Source organism: Thunnus maccoyii, chromosome 17, assembly GCF_910596095.1.
Source record: "Thunnus maccoyii chromosome 17, fThuMac1.1, whole genome shotgun sequence".
In the NCBI taxonomy this organism is placed as follows: domain Eukaryota; kingdom Metazoa; phylum Chordata; class Actinopteri; order Scombriformes; family Scombridae; genus Thunnus; species Thunnus maccoyii.
In genome coordinates, this window is record NC_056549.1 from 25,297,386 (window position 1) to 25,309,612 (window position 12,227).

The 12,227-nt window shown below is 38.7% G+C and overlaps 1 protein-coding gene and 1 long non-coding RNA gene across 4 annotated transcripts in view; one reads left to right on the forward strand and one right to left on the reverse strand.

Annotated features, from left to right (window-relative positions):
• Nucleotides 1-2,819: 2,819 nt before the first annotated feature.
• The window catches only part of LOC121882435, a 33,784-nt gene continuing 24,376 nt past the window's right edge, over nucleotides 2,820-12,227 (forward strand). Inside the window, exons 1-2 of the long non-coding RNA XR_006092084.1 lie at nucleotides 2,820-2,918; nucleotides 11,317-11,421. This is a non-coding gene — a long non-coding RNA (uncharacterized LOC121882435). The remainder of the gene's footprint in view (nucleotides 2,919-11,316; nucleotides 11,422-12,227) is intronic.
• LOC121882433 overlaps nucleotides 6,139-12,227 on the reverse strand; it is a 45,333-nt gene continuing 39,244 nt past the window's right edge. For all 3 annotated transcript variants that reach the window (XM_042390696.1, XM_042390695.1, XM_042390694.1), the window contains 9 exons: nucleotides 11,757-11,960; nucleotides 11,505-11,654; nucleotides 11,238-11,413; nucleotides 9,473-9,637; nucleotides 7,955-9,364; nucleotides 7,800-7,841; nucleotides 7,418-7,477; nucleotides 7,143-7,224; nucleotides 6,139-7,060 (listed from right to left, as the gene is read on the reverse strand). In XM_042390696.1, coding sequence (XP_042246630.1) covers nucleotides 6,987-7,060; nucleotides 7,143-7,224; nucleotides 7,418-7,477; nucleotides 7,800-7,841; nucleotides 7,955-9,364; nucleotides 9,473-9,637; nucleotides 11,238-11,413; nucleotides 11,505-11,654; nucleotides 11,757-11,960 — 2,363 coding nt within the window. In that variant the 3' untranslated portion in view covers nucleotides 6,139-6,986. The remainder of the gene's footprint in view (nucleotides 7,061-7,142; nucleotides 7,225-7,417; nucleotides 7,478-7,799; nucleotides 7,842-7,954; nucleotides 9,365-9,472; nucleotides 9,638-11,237; nucleotides 11,414-11,504; nucleotides 11,655-11,756; nucleotides 11,961-12,227) is intronic.

Below are 12,227 nucleotides of genomic sequence, written 5' to 3' on the forward strand. Positions count from 1 at the left end.
TATACATAAATATATTATGAACATTAACAACAAGGGGATGTTGCAAAAATCAGCGACGATAAGGCTGCCCATATTCTATATTTCTTATTGTCCAACATTGAATTGATCCTACTAAAAAGTATTGCCTGTGTATCTAAATGTACTCTAAACCCACAGTTTGGTTGCAATGAATGCATGAATGCATATATGCATAGACAGACAGACAGGATGGTGCTGAATCTGAATATGGTATTTGGTTTTTACAAATATTTAATACAAATAGTTTAAAAAATATATTAACAAAGGAAAGTATTGTTGTCAGCTTGGTTAAATAAAAACTATGTGTGCATTTCCCCTGACTGAGTGACTGTCCAGAGCTAATGGTTGCTAACATTATATCTAGTTTGTTGCTGACTGACCAGTTTATCATGACGTGTTGGAACCAGCGATATATTGGTGATTTCAACTTGTTTCCCCATCACAAGCTCAGTGTGATACATCTGCCAGTATGAGCTAATGCTATTTTAAAGGAGTGCAGAGCAAATTGTGTTTTGTTCTGCTATTTTGCTAATTGTAGGTCATGGCAATGTGGGTTAGCTTGCACCCGTTTTTGAGCTTTAACATACATTAGTGAGTGTATCCTTATAGCTGTCCTCTTTTCAAAAGAGTAACGGTATGTCTATGTGTGTGGAGCTCAGCCCCACCCTTGTGCATACAGGTACTGACAGAGAGCAGAGGGGAGAGATGGAGAGGCAAGGTGGGTGAACCCACCTTAGTGAGCGGGAAGGAATTGGAGGGTGGTGTAACTCAATTCCTGCAACCAGCAGCTTATCCTTCCCACGAGAAACATGAAACACCCACCAAAAATATGCAGTGATGTCATGGCCACAGAGCATGAGGTGGTGACAGTCAACTGATGGCAAAAGCAAGAAAGTGTAAATAAACTACTTGCTGTAATCCGATTCCTCGGAGAGTGGACACCACATTCTGGTCATGAAAGCTCCTGTGACAATGTACCTGGGCAGAATCAACACCAATTTACCGTGCTGGAGCCCGTCTATGCGCTCCTGTGTGTCTGGCACAGTAGGGCACAAGGCGGAAGATTATGATTGAAATAGGAGGATGAATTATGGTGCTATGACACCGTGCCCAAGCTCCATCTCTCATAAGATGAAAAAGGGACAGTACCACATGCCAGACGGGCTCTCATCAAAAACCACCAAGAAGCCTCGTTGTCCATGCACCCATGTGGCAAACACACAGTGAGCCTGAAGTTCCAGCAGAGACTATACAAAATGAGTGGCGGTGCTTAGGTTGCTCTTACTGATGAATTGGGGCATGTGGGGGGAGGAGATAGAGGCTGAGGGGGACACATGAGCATCCAACATTGTCTCCCCCTCATTCACCCCACCTGAGTTAGGGAGAGAAGAAGCAACACCATCCCAGATGGGGTGCTTATAATCGCCAACAGCCTGTGCTTCAGTGTGGTAACAGTAAGCTGCAGCTCGTGAACAAAGTGAAGCAATGTCATTAGTGCCAAGCCTGAACAGTGGGTTCTAGCTATTCATGATGTAGGTAGAGCTAGCCCGTGTTATATAATGACAGCCTGAGTGGCAGTAGTCCAACCATTAGCTGAAGTGCAACAGCGACACAAGGCCTAGCCTCAGACGCAATAAGACCTGCAGTGTTCTACAACCAGCATCGTTACCTTACACCAGGATTGCCAACTTTAGATACCTGGCTGGAGTGAGATTTTGATGCCATGGGCGCATTCATGTGTACGTGGATGCACCCACGCATTCAATCACATGCACATACCTGGGTTTATCGGGTTTTAAAACAGTATGCAGTTTACACATGCGGTGGGAGTGGGAGCACCACAATAGTAGACACACACTAACCCAATAAAGGGCACATAGGTTCGTTCACTAATGAAAGTCAAAGATGTGTTGTTTCCAATATCGAAACTACAGCACTAAATCTATACATGACCACACTCACACACACACACACACTCCGCCATATATATACATAAGTGTTCTTCACTATTTTTTTCCATGGGTGCACACATGTGCTTTTAGTACATGCAAATATTTTTCACCCCTTAAAACCCTAAAATGTGATATGATCTATGTTATGGGGACTTGCTTTTTGTCCCCAAAAAGGGAGGAGAGTCCCCGCAATGTAATTGTGTAAAACAGATTTATGTGCCCAAAACCATGGGACTAAATGCTGTTAGAACAAACCAAAAATCAAATTCCAGTATAATTTCTGACAAATTGTAAGCTAAACAACAACAGTTAAACTTAGCTTATAAGAAAACACCTCAAGTCTATCTCTTCATTCAGTCCATGTGGCCATAGCATGTTTAATTTATGTTAGTTAGAGCCTGTCTCCAAATAGTGCTTTTGTGTTCTGAAATCTGATTTTTCCAATTGTCGTTTTGTCTTCCTCACATACATCAAGCTGCATGGACATTTCAGCATGTATACAACCCCACTCAAGGTACAAATAATGCGTTTCTTTACATTACATGGTCTGTCCTGAATGGGGATGCCTGATCTATTCAGTGCAGATTGTGTTTGTTATGAGTAGTGGAGCAGGTGGACCCTAATACAGAAACCATAGGCAAAGCAGGGATGAAAAAAAAACCAACTTCTTTACTCAAGGTCTGTGCTGGCAAAACAAGGCTGGCAGGTCATAGCCAAAACAGAATACAGCACAAGCAGCTGAAACTGAGCAAAGGATCCAACAAAACTGAACTGAAAACCAGGACTTGAATACAAACTAAACTGATGAGGGGATGACGTGCAGGTGGAACAGGAGAACAGAAAAAGAGCTGATTGGCTGGGAGAAACACAGGGAGCAAGCAGGGCTGACGAGGCTGGTACAGGGCAGGTGTTGAGGGAGGAGCAGGCTGGGGAAACCCAGTAAACTTTGTGAGTACAGACCAAAATAAAAACGAAGACAGACTAACTAATAAAGGTAACTTAATATCATGCCAGATAGTCTTTTAGAGAAACAACTCAATTTGGCCTTCTCCAACACAGTCCAGTCTTAACATAACAGGGAGAAAGGCTGAGGTCTCTGGTCGAATGGAGGAGAATAGCAACCAAGGGACACAGAGCCATACTTTGACAGAAAACTTAACACGTTCAATAACCATAAAGAAGAACTGGAATTCAAGAGACACACACAGTGAACACAGGAACCCAAAAGAACAAAACACAAAGAGTCAAAAAACCATGAATCCATGACAGTTTTATTGCTATGAGTGCATGACTAACAAGGAGAATTCAGATTATCATTGACTTCAGAGCGGGTTCTCAAATCTGAAAAGACCAGAATGTCTAAGGCCCTGTTTACACCTGGTATTAACATCCGTCTCGGGTGATCTGATCACAAGTGGACAGCTTTAAGTAGGTCTGTTTACACTTGGCATCAACTTGTGTCTCCACATGTGTCCTGAGTGACCACTTGTGATTGGATCTCACTTCCCCGCTGTATATGCAAATAAACACCGACATCATTTCTGTTCACAAAGACAGAGAGAGAGAGAGAGACAGAGAGAGAGAGGCAGTGATCTCCCCACAGCTGCGTCTCTCCATTGAGAGACACTGTGCACATTTATGCACGAGACACAGCAGCATAACTTTATTGATTATTTAAATCACCAACAGGCTGACAGGATCAGCAAGGATCTAATGTTAATAATGTTGTTTTCTTCTACACATCCAATAGGTCAGCTGTTACACACGCTGTCCGGTTCAGTGAAACTGTTTGGAGTAAAGCAGCCGTCCTCCTGATAAATCCTGAGCTCATTCTGTCAAGCAGCGCAGCAAAACTAAAAACTGTAGTTATCATCTTGACAGGACAGAGGAAACTATCCAGCAACATAACGTTTAGCTTCTGAAATATTTTTTTTAGACAGACAAGCGAAAAACAAGTTAGTTTCTGGTTTTGGTTTAATTACTATTCAAATTGTCGATTTGAAGAGGGACACTGGTTATGGGAAATACGGGAAACAACGGGAGGTGGATTACATTTTTTAATTCACATGAAAAACAAAATAAAGGATGTCAGTTGAGTAAGTGGTCCTTCAATGTGGCCCAGGATGCATTGCGTTTACACTACTGAATGAATGTGGCCACATGCGGCCCAGACCACCTCTGAATGTGGTCTGAGTGATTGGATCTCAATCCATCCTCAATGCGTCTTGGATGCGTTTAAACCAGTATTTAGAGCTGTCCACTTGTGATCAGATCACCTGAGAGGGATGTTAACACCAGGTGTAAACAGGCCCTAAGATTCTTGCCTTTCTTGTATACAAAAACAGTCTGGTGTCTAAACAATTTTCCAACTCTTTCATCATCTCAAAAAATGCCAGTGTTTTAAAACTATAGATTTGATTTTAACGGACAAAGGTGAAAAACTAGAAGTGAACACACATGAATGACTTCTGTTTGACTTCCTGGCTGGCTTCATTTAAGATTATCTAGGTCTTCCTCTCACATTGTTGTAAGCACAGTCAATCCATTGAGAAGGGTAAACTCTTGCTTGGAACTTGTGTTTAAGATCAACTGATACTAGTCAATACAGTGTTCCTGTGACCATCTTTGATTAATATAACATCTAAAACATTGATTGATTCAGAACTGAAATTCATGTCAAAGGTGAGAGTTGGCCTCAGGCTGCTCAAATAGATTTGGAATTCTTCCAGTTTTTCCAAATTACCGTCGACCACCAGAAAAATATCATCAATCTATCTGCCCCAAAATTTGATGTATTAACCATAGGGGTTATTGTTGTATATACAATCCATTTCAAATTTCCCCAAGAACAGATTTGCATAGTTCGGGGCCATGCATGATCCCCTAACAATTCCACGTGTTAGTAGAAACAAGGACTCATCAAAATTATTTTTTTCAAAATCATCTCAGTTAGTTTAACAACAAAATCTACAGGCAAGGTTTGGCTCCCATCATTGGACAGATAGTATCACAAAACATCGAACCCATGCTCTTTGTAAATATCCTCACCAAAAAGATATTATGAGGTATCCATATGATTGTGCCTGCTTCATCATCAATAAATGTGTTAAAAGAGGCAATTTTAAAAAAGTTTATATGATGATGAAAAAAAACTGTGAAAAAAGACATTGAAAATATGCAAAAATCAAGTAAAATTTAAAATGTGAAGAATATCTACATGCATGATCTACATGCATAGGAAAGACTTGCATAGAAAAACATACAAAGTCCAACTCTTAGATTTTGCGTCTCTAGTTAAATGTGTCACTGTGTCTTTCACCAAATTTGTACTGTTTGTAGTCTGAGAAGGCAGAAGCACTAATTTGGACAAGCAGCCTAATTTTGGAGGGGCTTTGGAGGGGCCCAACTTCTACGTTGGGAACCACTGGACTAAACTACCTGACTGTATACAAGTTAGTTAAAACTAGCTCCACCTTGACCTCCTACAACAGTAAAATGCTGCTTATGCATTGATGCATCAGTATAAACAATCTATGACATATCTGATATCACTCACATTCAGTCATTTTGCTGCAAAGTAAGTATTTTTACTTTTGATACTGTAAGTACATTTTGTCGACAATACTTCTGTACTTTAACTTGAAGTATTTCATTGCATTGATGTTAATGAACTACAGCTGACAAAGTTTGTCATCTAAATCAGCGAAAGATCATCATTACTAGTCTAGCTACATGAATGTTTCTGTGTTCAACGTAGTGATGATCCGGTGTGCACTGTCACATTTATTCAAAGTATATCCATTGTCAGAAATATGAAGAGTTGATTTGCTGCACATTGGTGTTTAAGTCAAAGTTGAGTTGCAAGTCTTTTTTAATTCTGTCGAGTCTAAAGTCAACAGATTCATTACTATCCAGGAACCAATCTGGCTGTAACAACTTACTGTAATGAGTTGAATAGTAAGTAAAGCTGTACACCTTTACAACTTACAGGCCAAGGCTTAGTCTTAAAAAATATTTTTTATTTTTCAGATATCATGTATTTCATGAGTGAAAAGAATAATGTGTTGAATTGTAACAGATTTATAAAGATAGCGGGAAAACAAGTTTGTGTGGTAGCATAATAGAAAAAACACTCTTTCGATCTTGTATATCTTTTTATTTATAATTTATAAAAATAAATGATTTGAAAAAATAAATCCACACTGATAACTCAGTGAACTGTACACACACATTACAGCAGAGTTCATCATAAGCAAATTTTGGACAAATTATCTTTATAATTCTTATTTCATTGCATTACTACTTCAATTGCTCACAAAATTCTGAGCAGTCAGTACTATACTAAATCCGTAGTAGCTCATTGCCAGTTTAGTAATAGGCTGCCCTTCTTTACTTGAGGGGACATAGAAAGTGGTAGGTAATGGTACGGTAATCAAAGTTAATCATGAAAACTTAGAAACTAGTCTGTATGATGCACCACTTGAGTGGACACAAAAATAGTAGCTTATTACATTTATCATTGATTCAGAGTTATTTGGGAATTACTTGAGCTAGTCATGATTTACAAGTTGCTTCCTTCTTACTGGTTCCTCAGAGACTCCTTTGGCTTTTGTGCCCCCCACAATATTATGTTACTGAAAATAAAGTTAAGTTAAATTTCAGCTATATCCCATTTATATCACATGCTTTCCTTGGGCTTCTTATTATAGAAATGTGAATAGAGACAATACAGTGTAGCCTCCTTCAAACATAATGTAATGCTGTTTGTTTGTTACCACATCATATACCTTCTGATTTCAAAACTGACCATGTTTGTAACATTTGTGTTTACCATATCGTCCTAGTTAACTTGACACACAAAACACATTTGAAGACTCAGTGCTGTGAGACAGTGTGGAGTTCTACATAATGTAATGTCCAATTTCTGATTATATAGGCTACTGAAAAATCTTACAATAACAGATATTATGAATTAGTAATAAAGTCAATATTATGTACACAGATTGTTGTGTTGATTCAGATACTGACAAATGACTCTGATAAGTCAGTACTGTTTGAGTGGTTTGCGGCTTCTGACACGTGGTAGATATCTGAAGGACAAACAACAGATAGTTGTTATGACAGACAATTCAAATAAGTAGGTGAGCTGCTAAATGAAAAACAATAACTTACATCTCCTTCCGCGTAGTCTGCTTATCAAATTTGTTCCACTGAAAGAGGGAATGCCACCACTTGAGGGAATGCCACTTGTACTCTATAGTAGAAACAAATAAATAAGAAGAAAAAATGGTAAAACTTTACTTTAGGATCTTGTCATTGAGATATAAAACCATGTTTTCCGTAGCAGGTCTGTAGCTATGACTAGGATACATAAACTTACAAAGAAACCAGCTAAATTGTAAGTATATGCACTAGCTTTGGTATATTAGAAAAAACAAACCACTTACTCTTGTTGGATTTGAAGTTATGCTTGATGTAGGTGATTGTCTTGAGAGGATAGATCGGATCTACAGGCACAATCAAATTCATGTCAACTTCGAAATCAATTGTATTGCGTGACAGTGCAATTTATGGAATATTTAGCAAGATTAGAACTAAAAAACATTAGTAAATAAGTAGTAAGTAGTACTAAATAATAGTAGGACTTTTACTTATAAGGTTGTATTTTTTACATTGTGGTGTTGCTACTTTTACTTGACTACAGGATTTCAATATTTTTTCCATTACTCCCAGAGTAGTGTTAATGTTCTTGACTAGCCCTTAGCAACAAAGCAGACAAGCATACTGTATTTCCCAAAATATCAAAGTATTCCTTTAATGTCAACTTACCTTTGAATCCAATAGCGTCCCAAACACTAAAATGAAGAAACCCTGAGAAAAATGAGACATATACATTTCTTGATTATCAGATGAAAACAACCCAAACAAAAATATTGCCTTATGACAATTAAAACACAGTCTTGTATCTCAGTGGATGCAAATACCTGTAGTGAATTGAAGAATGCAAAGGCAATATGGATTCCTTTATTTTCTGGCGATATCATGGTTCCCACTCCCAAAGACCATGTCAGTCCAAATAAAGGAGTCAAAATGATCACACATCTTGCAATGACAACCAGTGTATGCTTTTCATCTGACTGGGCCGTGTCTCCCACACCTCTTCTCAGCATTTTGAACAAGACCACAATTACAATCAATATGTTCATTAAAACTATGGTCAAGGCAGGTATCACCAAAGCCAGAAGGGCCTTAGTCTCCTTCCAGTTCAGCCAACAAGCATTATCTTTCCTGATGTATCCATTTACTGGTGCTGTAACAGCAACAGTGATGACAGCTATAATTAGAGGGCACCCGTAGCCTAAACTGAAGCCAATGGCCAACATGGTTGACTTGGACATGTGGGAGAAGACCATAACCGTCCGATAAAAGAGTAAAAGTCCTGACGCAAGCATCCAAAAGAACAGAGCAAGGTAGAAAAAGTGCATAAAAAATGTTGCTGTGCTACATGGTCCCACTGGAACTTTATGGTCCTCCCCTGGGTTTTCAAGGGGGTTGTTAGCAATAGCAGCACCAATGATGAAACAAATGTTTGCAATCAGCAGAGACAAGGCAGTGTTTACAATGGAAACATGACGCATGAAGGCAGTGCTGTTTCTGGTAATGGCTTTCCAGACATATCCTTCAATAATGAGACATATAACTAAACTTGCCATAGATATCCCAACTCCAACATAAGTGATTATATCCAAGGCTTCTCTTATAGATTGAGGGATGTTAGTGGCCATCAGAATCGAGAATGAGGTGAGGTGGTTGCAGCTGCAGATTACTCTGTTGTTTTCGTCAGAAACAAATGTACACCCCTCATCATCCCAAGCACCTAGATTATCAAGCAGTGTGAAGTTCCAGAAGACGCACTGTGGGTTCTGTGTAAGAGAATTATTTCGCTTGTTGAATCTGAAAGTGACATTCTGAATTGATGCATTTGTTTTCACAAGTACCACAGCAGCATTAATGGTGTTAGCAAGAATACTGTTGGTGGCATTGTTGTTGGTGGCATTGTTGAGGCTGGTGTCAAAGCTGGAGTTCCGTGCTGGCATAACATTATTAAGGGTTGAAAAGGTGATGGTGGTGATAAAGACATTGTCAGTGTTGGTGTTTGTAATGCCAATGCCCACACTGGAGTTCGGGTTTGCATCGTAGTTTTTGTTAAACATGGTACGGTTGAGCTGGATTCGTTGAGTCACGATGCGAAACTCCCCAGCCAAGTTTTCAGAGAGAGTCTCCAGTGAACCCAGTAATTCTGAGCTGGCATTCTGGGTTTTATTTGCATTCAGAACTTCCCAGGACTGTTTTGCATCATCAGCAATGATGACATCAACTGTTTTTAGCACGTCCTGCAGATGATGAGACATTCATGGTAAGGATACAACCTCATCTCACAACACTGCACAAACTGTCAAAAAATACATTTGTTGTATATCCTTCACTAAGGTTCATCTTACCTCCATGATACTTTCATTGACAGCAGCGGAAACATTTGCAATGGTGTTTAGGATGTCAACGATTGCTGATATGGTTGCAGATGAATTTGCAATTTCTGTTTTGTCTTCCTGTACAGCTTTACTTAGATTCGCCACAAAATTTGGCACTTGCGCCACAACCAAATCCTGAAAGAATGAAATTTACAGTGTTAGTATGAGGCTGCAAACCAGTGAAGACAAATGCAGAGATGTTTCTTTCTGGTCAAAATAAACTGTTACAAAGAACAGCGGTGCACCTTTTAGGCCAAAAAGAGTGGGGGGCAGGCTAGAAGGATGTGATGTTGTTGAATGGAAATAAAGCAATTACGCCTCATTATCCTTTTAAAACATTAAAGGATATGTATGAATTTTTCAAGACTGTCTTAATACAATACACGCTCACTTTATTAGGAACACCTGTGCAATCTAATACAACAGCTCTGCCATAAATTCTACTTTTACGAAGCTTATACATTTTCAGTTTTTGTTGACATTGTCAGAAAGGTGATAATTCTACTTTATGTTCTTTATGAAGTTATAGTGGGTAGTGGTGGTGTACAGGAGTGCATTATATTGAAAAGTGTTCCTAATATTTTGTTCCCCTCTTGTATGTTAATGGGGTGAACAAAATATTAGGAACACTTTTCAATATAATGCTAATAAAGTGCATATACAGGTGAGTGTATATGCCATATGTATGTTGAAGGAGTTTTTGGTCACTATTATCGTTCCTCCTACTGACTATGAAGCAATTTTCTCCTCACACCTTTTTGGCAATTTGTCTTTGTTCAGTGGAAGTGAACTACAGGTGACTGTAAAAGAGATATTAGAGAGCTGATGAACAACAATATACTGTGACAATCACAGCACAAATAAGCGTCCTTAACCACTAGGTGATCAAGATGACTGAAAAATGCATGTGAAGCTAATATTAGGCATCAGCAGTCTGAGTTAGGCAAATTGAGTTGGTATTGTTCAATGTTACAGTCCTTTTAGTGCCAAATCCTATCTTTTTGTTTCCCACTATCACAGTAGGGCACTATACAAAATATTATAGAAAACTAGCATGTTATTCGGTACAGAATTTTCTTAATGAAGAACCATGCAGATGTCAAACATGTCTAAATTGCTTCCTTAATTCGAATGCCTGTCTAAAGTATGCATTGTAAGTTTTATAATGTGGAATTTCAATTAATATTGGATTATAAAATTTGGCCAGAACATTCACAAGAAAAAGTTTGACAGTCTGATACTAATGATACCTGCACCTTAGTACATGCAGTAAATACCAGAGACTGCCTGTGATGTGGAGGAGTCTATCTACTGCACAAACAATCATAAACCTGGATGATGTTAGAATCATACAATTATGTGGATAACCAGATTTCTTATGTTTCACATCATATCCTGAACCTGATCAATATCAGGATAAGACATATCAGGGATTAGTGAGCATGTACATTTACTAATTGACAGACAATATCATGTTGATGACACAGACCAGAAATTGAGTGAAGCTGAATAAAGTAAAATTTAAAATAAAACATTCTAAAATTATTATAATTGTTATAAAGAATAATGAAAAGATTAATTCCCTCAGGGGAACCAAAATGTACGGAAATGGCCCTGACTTCCAGGACAAAGATGCCCACAGCATTTAGTGTTGATAACTAATATTTGTCTTTATGTCATACTGTATGTTTCAGAGATTGCTAATGGGGATGATTTCTTACAGTAGATCACCTACCTGTGAATCAATTAATAATTCCTTGATATCTGTTAAGATGCAGCTGTCCTCCTCAAGTGTCCATGCTCCTTCCTTACAGACCGCAGTCTTGCTTCCCTCTTGACCTTCATCACATCTTATGCTTGATCTGTCACCGTCTCGTCCTTTCCCATACTGAGCATCATCACATTTAACATCTTAAGAGGTAAGTAATCAATTAGTGTTACATAAAAAGATAGTGAAAACAGCAAAGGGACAGTATAGTCACATTTCAAATGTTGCTCTTACCGCCTCTGAAAATGATCATTGTTGTTGTCATACTGTAATCCTTCGGGTCATCCACCCTACATATAAACTCTTTTTTCTCCTCTGATTCGCTGCAGCTGTCTATCTGGTAATCATGCGTGATGCAGTAGGCTTTTCGGTCATTACTTTCGTCTGTGAACAATTGACAATGTTAATAATATGAACTGTTAATAGCTGCTTCCAGCTTCACAGCGTGACTAGGTTGAAGAGTTTTCAATGTCAGTTCATACTCACCTGACTGTAAAACAGTTGTGCCTTGAAACCACTTGACTTTATAGTCGGACTGCACGCAACACTGAAGTGGTTGTATTTGTCCCAATTTGCATTGAACGTTAACTTTACTCTGTAGTCGCACAACGGGAGCTTGTTTGATCTTTGTTACATCTCCTTTCTGGAGGAAATCCATTACTCTGCCAATCAGAGTACATTCATAAAGTCCTATGATTAAGAGAAGCAAGTATTAATGATGGTATACGGTGAAATAAAAAATGGATAATAGTATGTCAGTATTTCACTATGGCTGTGACTAAATATTTTGATGCTGTGACAATATATGGGTGTCACTGTAGGTGCTTTCAGTACAACGTTTAATGTAAGAAGCAGTAGCAGTGAGTTATATGGTGTCTAACACCCTTTTTCGACCAAGAAGTCAAGGGCCAATTCAGATCCAGTGCCTAATCTCAAACGAGAAAGAACCGCCCATGT